This window comes from Coturnix japonica, chromosome 1, assembly GCF_054131305.1.
Source record: "Coturnix japonica strain WE chromosome 1, WE-NBRP24, whole genome shotgun sequence".
Lineage (NCBI taxonomy): Eukaryota > Metazoa > Chordata > Aves > Galliformes > Phasianidae > Coturnix > Coturnix japonica.
Window position 1 is genome coordinate 83,383,755 of NC_140663.1, and position 16,375 is coordinate 83,400,129.

At 38.6% G+C, this 16,375-nt stretch overlaps 1 protein-coding gene across 6 annotated transcripts in view; it reads left to right on the top strand.

The window, feature by feature from the left end:
- The window catches only part of LOC107321707 (ephrin type-A receptor 6), a 438,244-nt gene that overhangs the window by 416,686 nt on the left and 5,183 nt on the right, over window positions 1–16,375 (top strand). For 5 of the 6 annotated variants that reach the window (XM_015878874.3, XM_015878893.3, XM_015878884.3 and 2 more), the window contains 3 exons: window positions 5,352–5,501; window positions 12,906–13,099; window positions 14,799–14,948. In XM_015878874.3, the coding sequence (XP_015734360.2) occupies window positions 5,352–5,501; window positions 12,906–13,099; window positions 14,799–14,948 (494 nt within the window). Of the gene's footprint in view, window positions 1–5,351; window positions 5,502–12,905; window positions 13,100–14,798; window positions 14,949–16,375 lie in introns of those variants that run through there. The other variant, XR_014938440.1, reaches the window with a different exon arrangement.

Here is a 16,375-nt window from a genome sequence, read left to right on the forward strand (position 1 = left end):
GCACCCACTGCCATCACCACCCTGCTCTGTTCATGCTGCCAGGCACCATGGATGCACTCTGTCCATGAGGACACTGCCCAGGCTTCATCATAGCCACTTCTGGCTCTGCTTTCATTAGGGAGTGGCCTTACTCTGTAGTGAACTACTTAAATTGAGTACTAGAGAATGTTCATTCTTAAAGTAAATGGGTAAAAACCATTTTATCTTTTAATGAGCATCCTATGGATAAAGATATCATGGCTAATAATAAAAAAATTATATAATCCTGTAACTCACACAAACAAGATCCAATAGTATCAACCACTTACGTTTGGTCCCTTACTGTACTTTTGTCATTATGTAAAATTCTTTAAATTGAACTGTCTGGAAAACATGATTGCAGGTGAGTTCTAAGTGGTCCAGAATATTCACAACTGTTTCACTTATGTGGATTTTGAGCATCAAAGCTATGCATTTTTATCAGACCTATCTTCCAACCCAAGTGAAGATTAGTGCTACAGAACAGGTAAGGGTTCTTTTTGGAAGGAACTACTGCCAGTGCTACAGGGACATGATTTAGCAGAGGGTTGGTAGTTAGGGTACTATGGTCAGGTTGTGGTTGGACTCGATGATCTTCAAGGTCTTTTCCTACCTGAGTGATTCTGTGATTCTATGAAAAATCTGATAGCTAACTTAGGGGGAAAAAAATTATGTTCCGTGTAATTAATGTTCCCATTTTTAATCAGGATATTTGGAAGGAAAAATATTTTTTTTTTCCCCAGAGATGAAAAGAAAATGCTGTCTTTGTGAAAATCAGGGGTTTTGTTCATTTCAGTTCAGAAAATGAAAGGCTGGCAGAACTGTCTGGGTTGTGGCATAACAAAGGCAAATTCTGAAATGCCCTTTCAGAACTGTTTCACTGTCCTGATGTGAACTTTCTCTGATATTCCAGTAGTCTTCAGAGAATAATGTTGGTAATATTGCAGAGTTCTAAATTATGATTTGACAGTGGTGAATTCTGACTATTTGTAACTTTGTACATGAAAAAACTTTATTTGTAAGTTCAAATAAAAGCATTGCTCTAGTAAAATGGGCTGTGGCTTTTATACAGAAGGCTGACCAATATTTAAAACTAATCTATTGTTACTTTTGTCTCCGTTTATGTATTGTTGGGTGGAGAAAAAGACAACGCACTTTTGTCATGGACAATTATTGCATGATTCAGCAACATCATACATAAAGAAATAGTAAGTGACAGATAGGAATTGTTGTGCTGGATTAGGCTAATGTTGCACATAGTTCAGTGCCTCTTGTCCTGCAGAGAGACAGTTCTAGGTGTCTGTGGATCTGGAACTGATGGGTTTGCACCTCAGCATTTCACAAAACCTCCATCAGCTCTGTGACAGCCCCTCTGCATGGCCTGTTGTTCAGGGAAAACAAGGAACAGATTTTTTTGACAGAAATAGGTACTGTTTCACATCACTGTTAGCTCTGAGGACATCACGGGCCTGACGCATTGTGTTTGATACTGACAGCTAACTCATCTTTGCACATCCATTGAGAGCTCATAAATCTTAGCTCCAGTTTTGTACCTAAGGTTTTCAGTGCATTGAAAGTTTCAGTGTACTGAGAGTGGCTTCTGACTTTAATTAGCTAGCAGGGCATGCTGAGAGTTCTGAGCATCTAACAGACTTCCTTCTTTCCTTCTGTGCCCTTTGTGTCACTTTTCACATCAAGGATTTTGAGCTGATGTACCTTGACCTTCATCTTGGTGGAATAATGGGCTGTAGCTGCTGCTTATGTTGTTCTGCTCAAGTGTTAAAACATTTTGAAATATTTAAAGAAACTGTTTGTGCCTCTTGTTTTTTGTTGTTTTTTTTTTTTTTTTCCTTAAGATGTCAACCATAAAAAATAAAAATATCAAATTGGAGACAGCAAAAATGCAGAGTAAGGAATAGATTTGGTTGCCTGCTGGGCAGTACGCAGTGTCAGTGTCAGTTACTCTCTGGGGTCTTTTCACAGTGCAGATCATAAACACTTTCTTAATGTAAGCTTGAAAAAGAGACAGCATGTTGAAAAGGTTTGTCTCTCCCATGCATGGCTGTAGGCAAAGAAAGGCATTCCATAGCATGTAATTTCAATTATGTTGCTGAACATACGGTGAACAGTGCTGTTGCCAGCTCTGCAGGGAAAGTGTGTGTGTAGGTGTGGGTGGGCGAGGGGCAAATTCCATTCCAAGAGCCAATCTCTACACAGTTCCACTCACAAAGCAGTGTCAGCCTAATGCTCTTATTCCAAGGGGTTTCTTGACGTTGCATAGTAAAATTACTTATTAAATGCAATCAAGAAAAAATCAGAAGCTAGGCAGCATTGAGCAGACAGCATACAGATAAGAAGGCTAAATTCTAATAATTGGAGTTTAGTGTTCCTTTATTATGTGAAAATAAAATTAGCTGGCCACTGATGTCATTATTCATGTATGAGATAAGGCAGAAATATAGCATGGGCCCTAACAGTACTTTGCCCCTTTCTACCTTTGCTATAAAAAGCATAAGGAGTATGCACAAGGGCCTTCTGATACGTTTCTGATACATGTTGCATCACTACAGAAACAAAATGTAGACAATCTATAAATTATCTTAAATTGAGAGAAAGACATTTTGTAAATGGTATTTATTACATTCCTCTTTAGGTTAACATATAAAACAAAATGTTCATTATCAGTAACAATGCTTTTTTCTAACCAGGTGCAGGAATTATATTTTCAGCTACTCTAAACCTAAAGCGTCCTTTTATTACTGATGAGCAGCTTTTACTACTGTTCAGTTATATATCTCTTAAAGTCATTGTATTGCAATCTCCGCATTTTGAGTGCCTCACAAATAAATAAAACTTTTTTTCACATAAAATAGATATACTACGAACATAATTAAGTGTTAAAATTTGCATTTTTATGAATATAATGTCTTCGTATATAAGATGAATCCACTGTAAAAATCTAAGAGGTTTTGCTTCCTTTTGTCATTAGGAGTAGCACAAAAGACTTCTTTTACATTGCAACACTGAGCACATCTTATGCCCTTGAAAATGAACTGCTGTGAATTTTGTTAAGGTTCTGTTCTCCATTCTCATTTTCACACTCAATGAGCCACTTCTGTTTCAGTCCAAAAGGGATCAGTCAGTAAAGCTGCATGATGAAACTAGTTGCAGTGTCTAGTCAGATTCTTTAAAACTCATTGATATTTAGCCAGCAGTGTCAGACTGAGCTGCAAATGCTGCTCAGGAATACAGCAATGACTGCTTTTTTTGAGTGTAATTTGGGAATATGTAATCAGATTCGTTGGGGGGGAGGGGGGGAGGGGGGGTTGGGGGGAGAGAGGAACTTAAAAAATATAATTCTTATCCTGTTATCTGTATGACTTTATAAGTATTAAAATTTGTTAACATCCAAAAGCTTTTTATTTGCATGAGTAGATTTATGTTTTTCCTAAATGTAGCAGTTCAGATGTTGGTGAAGGATTAATAAAACTCCACAAAGTAGAAATGTAGGCTTGTTGTAAATTTGTCATGATAATCAGTGTGAAAGTCTGGCAATAACATAGTCATTTAAACTAGTATTACATCTCCTGAGACTGTGATGAGGAAAGAAAACATGAGATTTTCCTTTTGCATCCTCCCTCAAATGCTGCTGTGGCACTCCAGAAAGACTCTTGAATGGGCATAAAGCAAAAGGCAGCAATGGAGGCTGTGTGCTGAGCTTGGGTTCAGAGAATAACCTCACATTACTGTCCTGTATCATTTGGCAGCCAGGATTAATATGACACGATGAGGATGATATGATGAAGATGGCCATGTAGGGCTTTCAGAACATTGTCTCTTGTGATTATGGGCAGGGCCCACTCTGAGGTAGAAACAGAGGTGGCACAAAGGTCTTTGCACCTCACGCATCTGTCCCGACCACCCAATTGTTTGAGTATGGAAAGTAAAAAGAGCAGTGGTGGATCTTGGGCAAAAATACAAAACTATTTCCTTTATCTTACTGCTGTTAAAATCAGTAGGCAGTTTGACACCGTTGTCAACCAGGAGAAACCTTACAACCTCATACAGTGGAGGTCTTGACTACCCTCACAACTGTCATACCCCATAAATGATAACTGCACATCTTTCATCTGACAGTGACACTCAGCAACAAGAATTTAGCTCACAGGCACATCACCACAGCCATCAAGGTTTGGTTCTGAACACTTTCTAATAGAACAAGCGTCCTCTGAGTCAGTGTAGAGTCAGGCCTCAAGAGTTCCAAGACAACTCATTTTTTGTGTATTCAAAGCAAATTAACCAAGATTTGCATACTTGTTTTTAACTGTGGCTTTTCTTTGGCTGCCAAACCGATGTTCTAGTTCATTTCTTCTATTGTTTCTGTCAGAAATGGCATCGTAACGCTGAGCAGAATCTATCACTGCTGCTTGAAAGCAACTCAGCTCCACTGGCTGCCTCCTACCATCTAGTGGCGCCTTCTGCACACTGCTCACTCAATTGGAACAACTGATTAGAAGAGTTATGCAGACAATGATAATAAAAACATACTTTTGAGTGGAGAAGAAACAATGCTGTGAAAATGAGAAATAGTATTAATATATAATCATGTTTTGGGAGCCTAGAACAGATTTAGGGATCTAAATTAATAATGTCAGAGGAAAAACTCTGCACATGGCGGTTCCCAAAAGAGTGAGTCAGGTTTGTTGATTGAGTTCTTACTCCTATTTTTGTGGAAGCACTTCAATTTTATGTTGAAAACTGCAGAAGAAGACTATTTACTCTAAGGAAATGCCTATTAGAAACATATTTGGTTTGCTGCATATGTAGATATTTAAACAGCCCAAACAAAAATTAAATGAAGTCATTAAAAAATAAAATGAGATCATGGTTTCCTTTTTAGTTCTACAATTTTATAAAGTGTTTTGGGTGTTCTGTTTTGTAATAAATGTTTCTGTTTCATGTTAGAAAAGAGATTATACATCAGTGAAATCACAATTTGGGGGGTTTTCAATCAAAAGGCAGGTTCTGACTAATTATATGGCTCTGAACAAGCATGAATCATCTAAAATCCTTTTTATTCTTTGAACAGAGACTTTTCTTTCAAGAGGTGCTGGTTTTGGTGAATTAGACAACAGAGGAAACCAAATTTCTATCAAATTCTGAAAAAGGCCTATTTCTTCCTTACCCCCTGCAGCAAATTAACATGGCAAATTGACAAAAGCCAGTAGGAACTCTGCATCCAGGATACGTCTTTTTTTCTCTTTTTATTTCCTTCAAAAATTGTGCTATTCAATAGTTTAGTCATATTCATATGTGGTCATCATATTTTCCAGGGTGGAAAAATTCCCATTAGGTGGACTGCTCCTGAAGCTATAGCTTACCGCAAGTTCTCTTCAGCAAGCGATGCGTGGAGCTATGGGATTGTAATGTGGGAAGTGATGTCCTATGGTGAGAGACCATACTGGGAGATGTCCAATCAGGATGTGAGTACTGTACAGGACTAATCTGAACGTTGCTGAAATGCTCCTTGAATATTGTCTCTCTCTGCCTTCCTTTGCTTTCTCATTCACTTTCTAGGCTGGAACCTGGATTTATTTAAATCAGTATAACTAACTCCATCAATGGAATAGTTAATTTATAAAACCTGAGGACTTGACCCACTATTACTAATACCTTGATGAGTTTCATCCAAAGGATTAAAGACATATTACAGAGTCATAGGCAGCTTGCCAGATTCTGATGCAAGATACATATGGCTTTCATCCAAACCCCTGTGAATCTGCATCAGATATGCAATTTGATGCAGTTCTCAGCTAAGCTATAAATCAAAATTTGAGGGAATACCGGAACTATTCTGATGATAAATTTGGCCCATTATCTCCATTACACTCTGATGGTAACCTTCAGTAGGCGCTCATGGATAAATGCTGAAGAAGTAAAGGTTAAGCTGCCATGAAAAAATGTATTTGCAAATTCTCCATTTTATAAATTAAATGCATTATAAAGTTTTAAGAATTTAAATAATTAAATGTATTATAAGTCCTTAAAGACTGTTCAAAGGCCAACAGTCCTTTCTCTTAACAAAGTAATACCTTCCTCTGAAATGTTTGCAAAACTCACAGCTAAATGAACTTTCCCAATTAAAACATGTTTACTTTAATAACACTGAACACTTATTCTAGTAAATGTTGAAAAGGAAGAATGCCTTTTTATCCACCACAGTTTAAATTATTAGTGATTTTGTTACCTGATGCAGTAACTACCCATCATGGAGTTATCTAGATTGATCTATGTCCATGACAAGGGGGGGGGGGCAGTAGGCCCATGGGTCCCCTGACCTCAAAAACAGGAAGGGAAAAGGGGGAAGGGGTAGGGAGATGGGCTCAAGGAAACAGAGCAGCAGCAACGATCTATGGAGGAAAATCTTATTTTACTATGATATTGGAATGCAAGATAACACAATATAATACAATCTAAATGAAATTGAGGCTAATAAATCAAGTAAAATCAGAGAGAGAGAGCTTTCCAAAGACCGAGAAGCCTACTTTGCAATGGTAGGCGCACAGCTTGGAAGCACACCCACACCCGCTGCCAGGCAGTGTGAGAGAGAGAGAGAGCCAGCATCACTTCCGTGATGTATTTCCTTCTCTGACCATGAGGTCCTCTGGGACATTTAGTTCTTCTCTGTGCTCCACGTGATGTCATGATGTGAGATACCAATAGCAAAAATTACAAAACCATGACAATATCCCAACTCTTCCCAACTGGATATGAAAAGAGTGGGAGAGGGAAATTTTCCCAAGTCCATATGGCCCTGCTATTGACCTCCTTGGAGAAGGTTTCAAATGATTTGTAGGGCACTTACAAAGAACTCAAGTGGCCAGGTTAGAGTCATACACAACACAAATTCTTTTACTCATCTTTCCCTGTCTTTAAATCAGGCCTCAGGCCTGTTCTCTTCCTTCTTTCAGAACCTGCAATTTATTCAAGACTGTGCCAACCACGATGATTCATTAGTGACCCATCTATTTAGAGCATATTAAATACTCTGCTACAGAAGGAGGATAACAACATTTAATCACTCATACATCCAAAATATCTGTTAGCACAGAATAATGATGTGGACCCTATGGATGCTGCTTATGCTAACAGTGCAGACTCCTGAGAGCTCTCCCTGCTGTTCACCCATGCACAGTGAAAAAGGCTCCTTAACTCTGGAGCCCTGCCCACAGGCTTTGGATGCTGAAATGTTAACAGCAAGTACCTGTGACTCACTAAATACATTTAGTGACTCTAAGTGCCATTGGGAAATTTCAGGTTATTAGATATATTGTAAAGCTTATTTCACTGGATGGGGGGGATATGCTTCAGTACAGTAAGTTTTCCTGAATCCGTATGAGCTTATTTTGAAGAAATAATAGGACTTTCCCAAAGGTTACTGATACTGTATAGATGGCAGGAAAAGTAACAGGAAAAGGCATGCGTTAAATAGATTTGTGTAAGATTTATTATACAAACAATTGTTGGTATGGGCTTGCATACATATCGTCAACGTTCTGCAAAATACCTGGCAACACTAAGAGTACAAGACTTTATTTTCTGAGAACTGTGTTTTGATAAAAATCTTCTTTATTTATTGAATTGGGCAGGATTTTGTAGAGCACCAGAAGTTTTCACACTACAAAATCCTCAGGTCTCAGCTATTTTTTCTCATGCTGCCTTGTAAATTGCTTTTCTCACTAAACAAATTTGGGAAATGAGTTCACTTTTTGGACTACAGCTAAGTCGTGTTTTAAGTGGCAGCAGCTGCTAGTTAAATACACGTTTCTCATATGCATAACATGATGTCAAATTATATGCCCATCCCTACCCAAAGGGAGAAACAGCCGCAGCAGGTCTCTCAGTGTTGTGTGATGCTGCACCTCCTTGCCACGTGTGTACACCTTCCATCAGATCATAGAATCACAAGGAGTCGTAGAATGGCTTGGGTTGCAAGAGACCTTAAAGTTCACCCAGCATCCCATCTAGCTCAGGCTACCCACAGCCCAGTCAACCCAGCCTTGAGTGCCTCCTGGGATGGGGCATCCACAGCTTCTCTTGGCAGCCTGTGTCAGTGCTGCACTGCCCTCTGAGTAAAGAACTTCCTAACATCTAACCTATATTTCCCCTTTTAGAGGGGAAATGAGCAGATGAGTAGAGAGGGGCCAAACTGCTTCTGCCAAGGGACTCTTGTGTAGCCCTTCCATCACAAAAATGAAAGCACAGGTAGCAAAGAGAAGTATAAAGCTGATAGCTGTCACCTAAAAGAGCCCAAGCTGATTTTCAGAGACTGCAGTAGTTCACAAGTACCCATCAGGTTGCTGCAAGGCGGTGAGGCTCAACACCTTTGCATCCTCTATTTATATTCCTAAGCAGGGATTTAGAAGCTGAACTTTAGGCAACAGAGTTTGAAAATGTCTCTCATACATTTTTTAATACTGTACACAGTATAATGTAGAGGCTCGAAATGTTATTAACTTTGAGAAATGTTCTTGTTTAAGTAAATAACCATTTTATTATTGTGGTAAGTCACTTCAGACCTGTGTTGGTACTGATTAATGCACTTCTTAGGTAGGTGGCAGGCACCAGAGATGTCTATTAATTAGGGCTGCTGCACAGTCTGTCATGTCTTATTGCTTAATTAATAAACATTAGCTAAGATATTGAACTTTCCAAGGAAACTAGTGTACTGATGAACAGATTGTGCTGAGAGCCTGCCTTGATAATGCTTGTGTGAGGAATGGAAGATTTATATTCCATGCTCTTGGTTTGTAGAACAGCTGTGAGTAAAGTCTACTGGGACACCTGTTAGAGGCCTCTGTATAAATTATTGCATGTTGCAGAACTATGGCATTCAAAAAAAAAAAGAAAAAAATAAATAAAAAATGAAGAATATTCAATGGATTGCAATCAATAGGCAAGAAAACTACTGTACCAAACAGAATAAAAGCCCTTACAGTTAATGGTAGTTTCTTGCAATAGTAATAATAACTTACCTTAAAGTATTTCCCTGAATCCACAGATTTCAATACACTTGGCAGCACCTGGGATTGGCTTAGTACCATGAGGCACAAGCAGCTGCCTCTCTCTCCGGCAGATTTTTCAGATGTCAGAGGGACAGAGGGGCAGTGTCCCCCAGGGCCTCCTTCTGTCTCTGTGCCATTAGAAAGCCTGCCAGTTAACTTTCAAAAGCAAAGACTTTATTACTGATAATAATGAAACTATCGTAATGATTATGGCTTTATTAGCTTTATTTTCACATGCCATTTTTTTTTTTTCCAATTGGAAATTAATTTGAAACTTAAGAATGCAGTTTTGCGTAGAAGTCCGTAGGCATTTTTCAGACCACTTTTGTATTAAATTGAGTTTGACCTTCACAGCTGATTCCAGCATCAAACAAAAAATGATAAAACGTGTTTAACAAACTCTGATGGTTAATGTCATTGGTGTATATAAAAAGACTGTTCCCCTTTATAAACCTAAAAGCCTAAGCATTAAAGAGCACATACATAATAAGTTATGTTAACTTTAAAAAAGCTCCCTTTCCCTTAGAGTTTATATCCTCACCTGACAAAAAAGATCTACATGTATAAACACACCCTGTTTGTTTTTCTCACCTCAGTGCTGACCCACAAGACGTTCTTGTGAGTTTTAAGCATGCTCATCACTGAAAAGAAACCAATTGCAGTATGGAATGTTTTACTTCTCTTCATGCCCAACACACATTCACCAAAAGCCTTTATGTTAGGCTTGGTATGTACTAAAACAAAGCTGATGTTCTTCTACTTTCTGGCTGAAATTAATGGGACGTTGGTTTGCCAACAATGGAGAGGCTTAGCATTGACCGCTAGAGCTTTTGCTGTATCCTTCTTGTAGGTACAGACACTGAGCCCCTGTCATGTGGGGCTTCTTCAACCTTCAAGCTGGCGAGGAAAAATACCTTTTAAAGGATATTAAAATATATAATCTTGACAATCATATGTTATGCACAAAAATGTCATACTTCTCCTCTCATGTTTTTGGGTATCTAATTCCTCTGTTCAGAAATAGGAGCTGTGCAAGTAGCAGAGTATAGAGAGTACTGAATTAAACAGTTCCAGTTCTTCCTCTGACACCTGACTCCCACTGCAGTGTTCAACACCTCTCTCCACATCCACTCTACTTCCTTGGCTCTAAAAATAATACTTGCCTCACTGGGATACTAATAAGGCAATATTTGTAGATTATTTTTAAAATATGCTTGTATTAATGAGAAGTTATAATTATTCTAGTAACAGCTGGCATTTCCCTTTATATAAAAATGTTCCTTTTGAACAGGAGAGGAAACAAAATGGGCTGTACCTGCTTTTTTCAAAGATACCGTGAAATAGAGTGTGTCAGAGAAAATATAATGTCGGCAGAACTGTGGTTGCATTTGCTTTCCTCATGAATAATTTATTTCAGAAGAAATTCCTCTGCCACTCTTCATAGTCGTGTCAAACAAATGCCATATGAACAGGAGAAGCAGAGAATCTATTCTTCTGCCTTAAAAACAGAAGACATTTCAGAAATGCATCAATTGCAATGAGTAGAATTAAACATAAGGACTATGATATCTGCATTTCCTGCAGCAATGACAAGTATCACCTATGCTGTATACCCCATAATGTAATAAGCACCTGGGTTTTATGATGCCACTTCTGGCAGTCTGCCTGAGATACTGCGTTTCTGACAGTTTTGCAAATAACGTTTTGTGCATGTGGGACTGAATTTCACCCATCCTGAGTCTGTAACAGAAGCGATCTGGGAGCACGTTCAGTGGTAGGAGGGCTTTGAGGAAACATTTCTCCAGCAATCTGGTGGGGATTTTCCAAGAGCATCCATTTTGGGAACCCAAATTTTGGAGTGTTGAAGCAAATCCTGGGGAAATAAAGAAGTATCCAGGAAGGCAGGTGGAAGCATCGCCATATAGCCCTATAATTTACTGCTAGATATCACCTCTGTTTGTGCATGGCAAGTCCCATCTGTGTGCATGCAATCTGTCAGCACTCACAGGTGCACAGAATGCAGAGATCTCTGGGGCAAATTCCATTCCTAGCACTGACACTGATGGCTTTGAAGCTTACCCCATAGAAACCCATTTTTCTATGGTGTTGAGACACATTTATCATGTGTACAAGTTTCTGCCCATGCACATGGGGCTGTATACTGTAGGATCAAGTCACCTCATTTTGCAAAATACGAGCACCCCGCTGTGTACAGTTACAGAATTCATGTACCTTTCTCTGCCATAGCATAAAGGGGAGCTGAGGTCCTAATGTGGCTTCATTACTGTTATTTATTTGCATAATGTTTTCAGCATAAGCACTAGGCATTGCTAAATAGAGCCAAGAACATTAATTTAGAATTCAAAAAGAACAAGGATATATTCTGGGATAATGAGACTGAATATATTGAAGCTACAGCTAGTGCTATAAAACACTGATTTGCTGTAAGTAGCTTAATGTACCCCCTTCCAGCTGCATGAATATGGCTGCAGCACGTACATACATCTGTGTGAAAGTGATAAATGTCTCTTTAAAGCATTGAAGGTATAAATGCAGTAGGTATGTTTCTCATAAGTGCACTGTATTATTATAAATATTGCATTGAATCATTTGTATTTTAGAGAATGTTTAGCATTAGCTGGATTCTTATGTGGAAGGGTAACGTGTATGGGGTTGGGTTGCTTTTTTCTTCACTTTGTTTTTGATCAAATGCATATAATTTTTCCATTCTTTTACAAACAGGAAGGCAAGACTGTCATTTCTGTCAACATCCCCACGGCTGCCATCATTCATTTCAGAACCTAATAATGTTTCCTCTTGCTTTTTAAAACTTACACAGAATTAATCCTGCCAGGTTTTCAGGGGCCTTACTTTGTTTTGCTGCTTGATATCATACTGCTACTGTCCTGTCACACAATGTTATTTATTACCAACATAACTGAAAACAAGCCTTTGATCAAATGTAATTTTTCATGCATGTGCTTTATGTATGACATAAATCTGTTTCTTTCCTAATCATGAGCAAAGACATGTTCTTTCATATCTGCTGTATCTCAGAGTTTTATTCACTTTGGAGTATATACGGTAACAAAATACATATACATATATTTTATCACTAGCAACTTGAATATTCAGGGTTTGATTTGGTTTGGGGTTTTTATTTAGTTTTTTGGTTGGATGGTTGCTGTTTTGGTTGGTTTTTTTGTTTGTTACTTTGTTTTGAGAAAAGCTGCACAAAATAATGGTGTGCTTTGCTGAAATTCTGTGTGGGACATTGACTGAATTAGTTGAATTCCAAAGATGAGCAGAATCTTATGTTAAGTAGATTAGCCAGGTGCTCCAGTCTACATTTCTAGTGTTGTATTGTGTTGTATTGCAACACTGCCAGAAATTAATTTGTTGTCAGGATACAAATAGTAGATTGCCCCACTATGCAGTGGAGATGAAGAGTTAGTTTGTGGCTCTATGAATGCATTCTCTGTCACATCAACCTGCAGGTGGAAGAAGAAAATGCACTTAATCTTTCCTCCCTCTTTCTTGGATGCTCAGAGAGCCTAAAGAAAAGCCCACTGTTTCATATGCCAACAAAATGCTTCATGTACACCATACATCGTGGGGTGCACTTTTGTGGTTGATGTTCCCCTTGAGTCCATCTGTGGAGAATATCAGTCTCACTGAGAATCCTGTTTTTCTGAGTGAAGTTCTGGCAGTGCATGGAGTGAAAGTGTCTGTATCATTGTTATCACTGGTTTCTAATGTTCAGTTTTACACTGTCCTTTTAATGTTTAATGCTCAGTAATCATATGTATTGTATTGCTTCAGGTCATACTGTCTATTGAAGAAGGTTACAGGCTACCAGCTCCCATGGGCTGCCCAGCTTCTCTTCACCAGCTCATGCTTCACTGCTGGCAAAAAGAGAGGAACCACCGCCCAAAATTTAGTGATATTGTCAGCTTCCTGGACAAACTGATCCGCAATCCAAGCACCCTTCATACCTTAGTGGAGGACGTACTTGTGTAAGACCCTTTTTAATACCCTCTTTTGCATATTCTATAGTGGCTGTCATCAGGTGGTTTCAGGTGGGAGTGGAGGAGAGTGACAATCTGCTAAACATGTCGTGATATGGGGGTACTTTTGACCTCCTTTGGAGGTTTGTTTTACTCATACACTGTTGCAAAAGGTTTTTGTATTATAATAATAATCTGTATTATCTGCAGAAGAATGGCACTGGTGCCCAACTAATATATTGCACTATCAAATTCTTGATAGTATTGTCCAAAGTTTTATTAGTTAATGATATTACAGAAATATATGCAGCCACAAGAGACATGAAGCTGTAGTCAAACACGTTGTCAGTTTCCATGTGGTGAGTGATCTAAGCTGTGTATGTGTAGCAGCTGAAGTCGGTGAAGCCACAGCTGTCCTCACTGTCTTCATTAGTTGAAATTCACCTTATTATGAAGACACTTTCTTAGAGATCCCCTGGCTTGTAATGGATTCTCATTACCCAGCCTGGTCTTGCTAAGAACCTCAAGAGGATAAAAAGTTCTTGATACGGCTTGGATAAGCAACAGGGAAAAGATTAAGGATCTTGCTGTGTTGAAAGGCTGAAGGGTGTGTTTATGAGGAAAGCCTAAAGTAGGCTACAGCTGTTTTATCCACCACAAACTACTGTGCCTTGTAGGCCTCACCATCCATGTGCTAGATTTAGTAGTCTCTTGCTTTATGTATATGTTTGTGTATCTCTCTATAATTCTGATTATATAAATGAAAATACACGTGTTTAATGTATTCAAATACATATGCTTGAAACTCAGCATCTTAATGTACCAAGGTGTGTTGTAAGCAAGCTATATCCCATCTGACAACATTAGCCGGCTTTTGCTGAAAAAAAAACTCTTTAAAATAATTTCTATCTTCTTTTTAAAGGCTGTCATAAAGCTTTTATACACAGCTGTATGTTCTTTCTGCATCCTATTCCTTACATTTTCTCTACACAAAATATGAAGTCTCTGCAAGCTGTGAGACCTCATCAGCATGGTAGACAATGGAAGACTGGAAATATATGTCCCTTATTGTTTTATTTTTTTTTATTTCCATTTCAGTGGCACAATATTAGGGAAAAGAAATGAAATAGAAATGAAACTAAATTATTTGTTTTTATTTACTATTCTGTATAATTCTGTATAAAAAGAAAAGGTACAAAATGTTCTTGCTTTTGTAGGTTTCGATTTCTAGCTGCTATAATCAAGTGTTCCCACTGCATAATGGCATAGCAAAAAGGAGCTATTGATATTACTTCTCAGAACAATTATCTTGTAGTATGTTGTTATTTTTAAATGGAATCTCAGGTTAGATTTTGTATGCTCTCTAATTTGACTGCTGTATGTACAAACAATTATCACCCTGAAACATGAAAGATCCTCAAATGGACTCTGCGCGGTCACAGTAGGAACACCAGGAGTAGCCTGTTCCTGTTTGTTGTTGAGTTGCATTGCTTTTTAAAAATATGTTGTTTAAGAAGTACGAATTTGTAGATGAATATAATTCATAAGCTTTAGACAATGGGTTAAAGAGAACCTCAGCTAAGACCTGACCTTTATATTTCAGGGTCCCCATTCATTCCTTCTGCCTTTTATTAAAAATAATGTCTCCCAGAATGAATCAAGCATCATTTTATACTGCTCAGATGACCTTTGCTTTTTATTTCTTCAGAATGCCAGATTCACCTGGTGAAGTTCCAGAATTTCCTTTGTTTGTTTCAGTTAGTGACTGGCTGGACTCCATAAAAATGGGTCAATATAAAAGTAACTTCATGGCAGCAGGTTTCACAACTCTGGATATGGTTTCAAGAATGAGTATTGAGTAAGTATGCAATCTATTATTTCTGTAGTGGCTAATCTGAATTTGTTTGCATACTGCAGTGATTGACTGTGATGTGTGCTTTTCCTATCTAAGCTAATAGAAGATTAATACAGTTTTTACCAAAATAATGCAGGAGAAAGTAGCAATCAGGAAACTTAGGAGTGATAGTTTCATTTGTAACCATACCACACACTAGTAAAGCTCAGGCAGTGAGTGTCCTTAAATGTTGGGATATCAGTTTTTATTCAGGCTGCTGAAATCAGTGGTAGAATTTTATTTTGCCATGAGTATCATCAAGTCGAAGCGATTCTTCAGGTGGAAGTTGTTCCATACCTTGCTGCCTTTCTTCAGCCATCCTCAGTTTCACTCCATTTTTGCACTGAAAACACTGTAGAACATAAGGGTTTGGAGAAACAATGGGTTAGTATGGTAGCATACTGATAGTACCTCTTTTGCTCTTGATTCCATTCCCATTCATTCCTAATCATCTACTCAATCATAGAGTCACATAATATCCTGATTTGGAAAAGAACACAAGGACCCGGTGTGTGCCCCGGTGGCGCAGTGGTAGGAATGCCAACCCGAACGAGACTATGATTCTATGACCACTGAGTCCAATTCCTGGCCCCACACAGCACCATCCAAAATCCAAACTCTGTCTGAAAGTGTTAAGTGAAAGTTAGTTTCTTGTCTACCAGGACCCTCAAGTCCTTCTCCGCAGGGCTGCTCTCAAGGGGTTCTTCTCCTAGCCTGTATAAATACCTGGGATTGCCCCGGCCCAAGTGCAGCACCTTGCACCTGGCCTTGTTGAATCTCAATAGGTTCTCACGGGCCCACTTCTCCAGCCTGTCCAGGTCTGTCTGGATGGCTTCCCTTCTCTCCAGTGTAACAACAGCACCACTCAGCTTGGTGGGAGTGCACTCAATACCATTGTCTGGCCACCAATGGGAAAAAAAAAAGTCCATCTAGTATGGCATTATCCACCTTAAATAGGGAAATATCCCCTGGCACCGGATCATGGGATTCTTTGGTATGTATCAACTCTAAATATCAAAGTGAAAGCAAAAATGTCAATGACTGCAGCCATTTACAAGAATATTGAGGTTTCTTAGTAAAGAGAAGAAACTGAAACACCTTCTAAATACTTATGATGAGACTCAGATTCACATACAAGAACTAAGATTTCCTTAGGCACTCCCATGGATGATAGTCCCGATGCTGGTGAATATGCAAATATCGGCTTCAACTGATTTCTGATGCTAAGGTTATCTGTACTATTAGTACTAATGGTCAGTATATATTCAGGAATTTTACACGTGAAGCTAGAACTGGTTTTCTCCCATATGTACCATTTTATATTTACTTAATTTCACCTACTTTTTTATGGCATAGTCTTATAAGACCCTTATAGAGCTCTTTACAGCTGG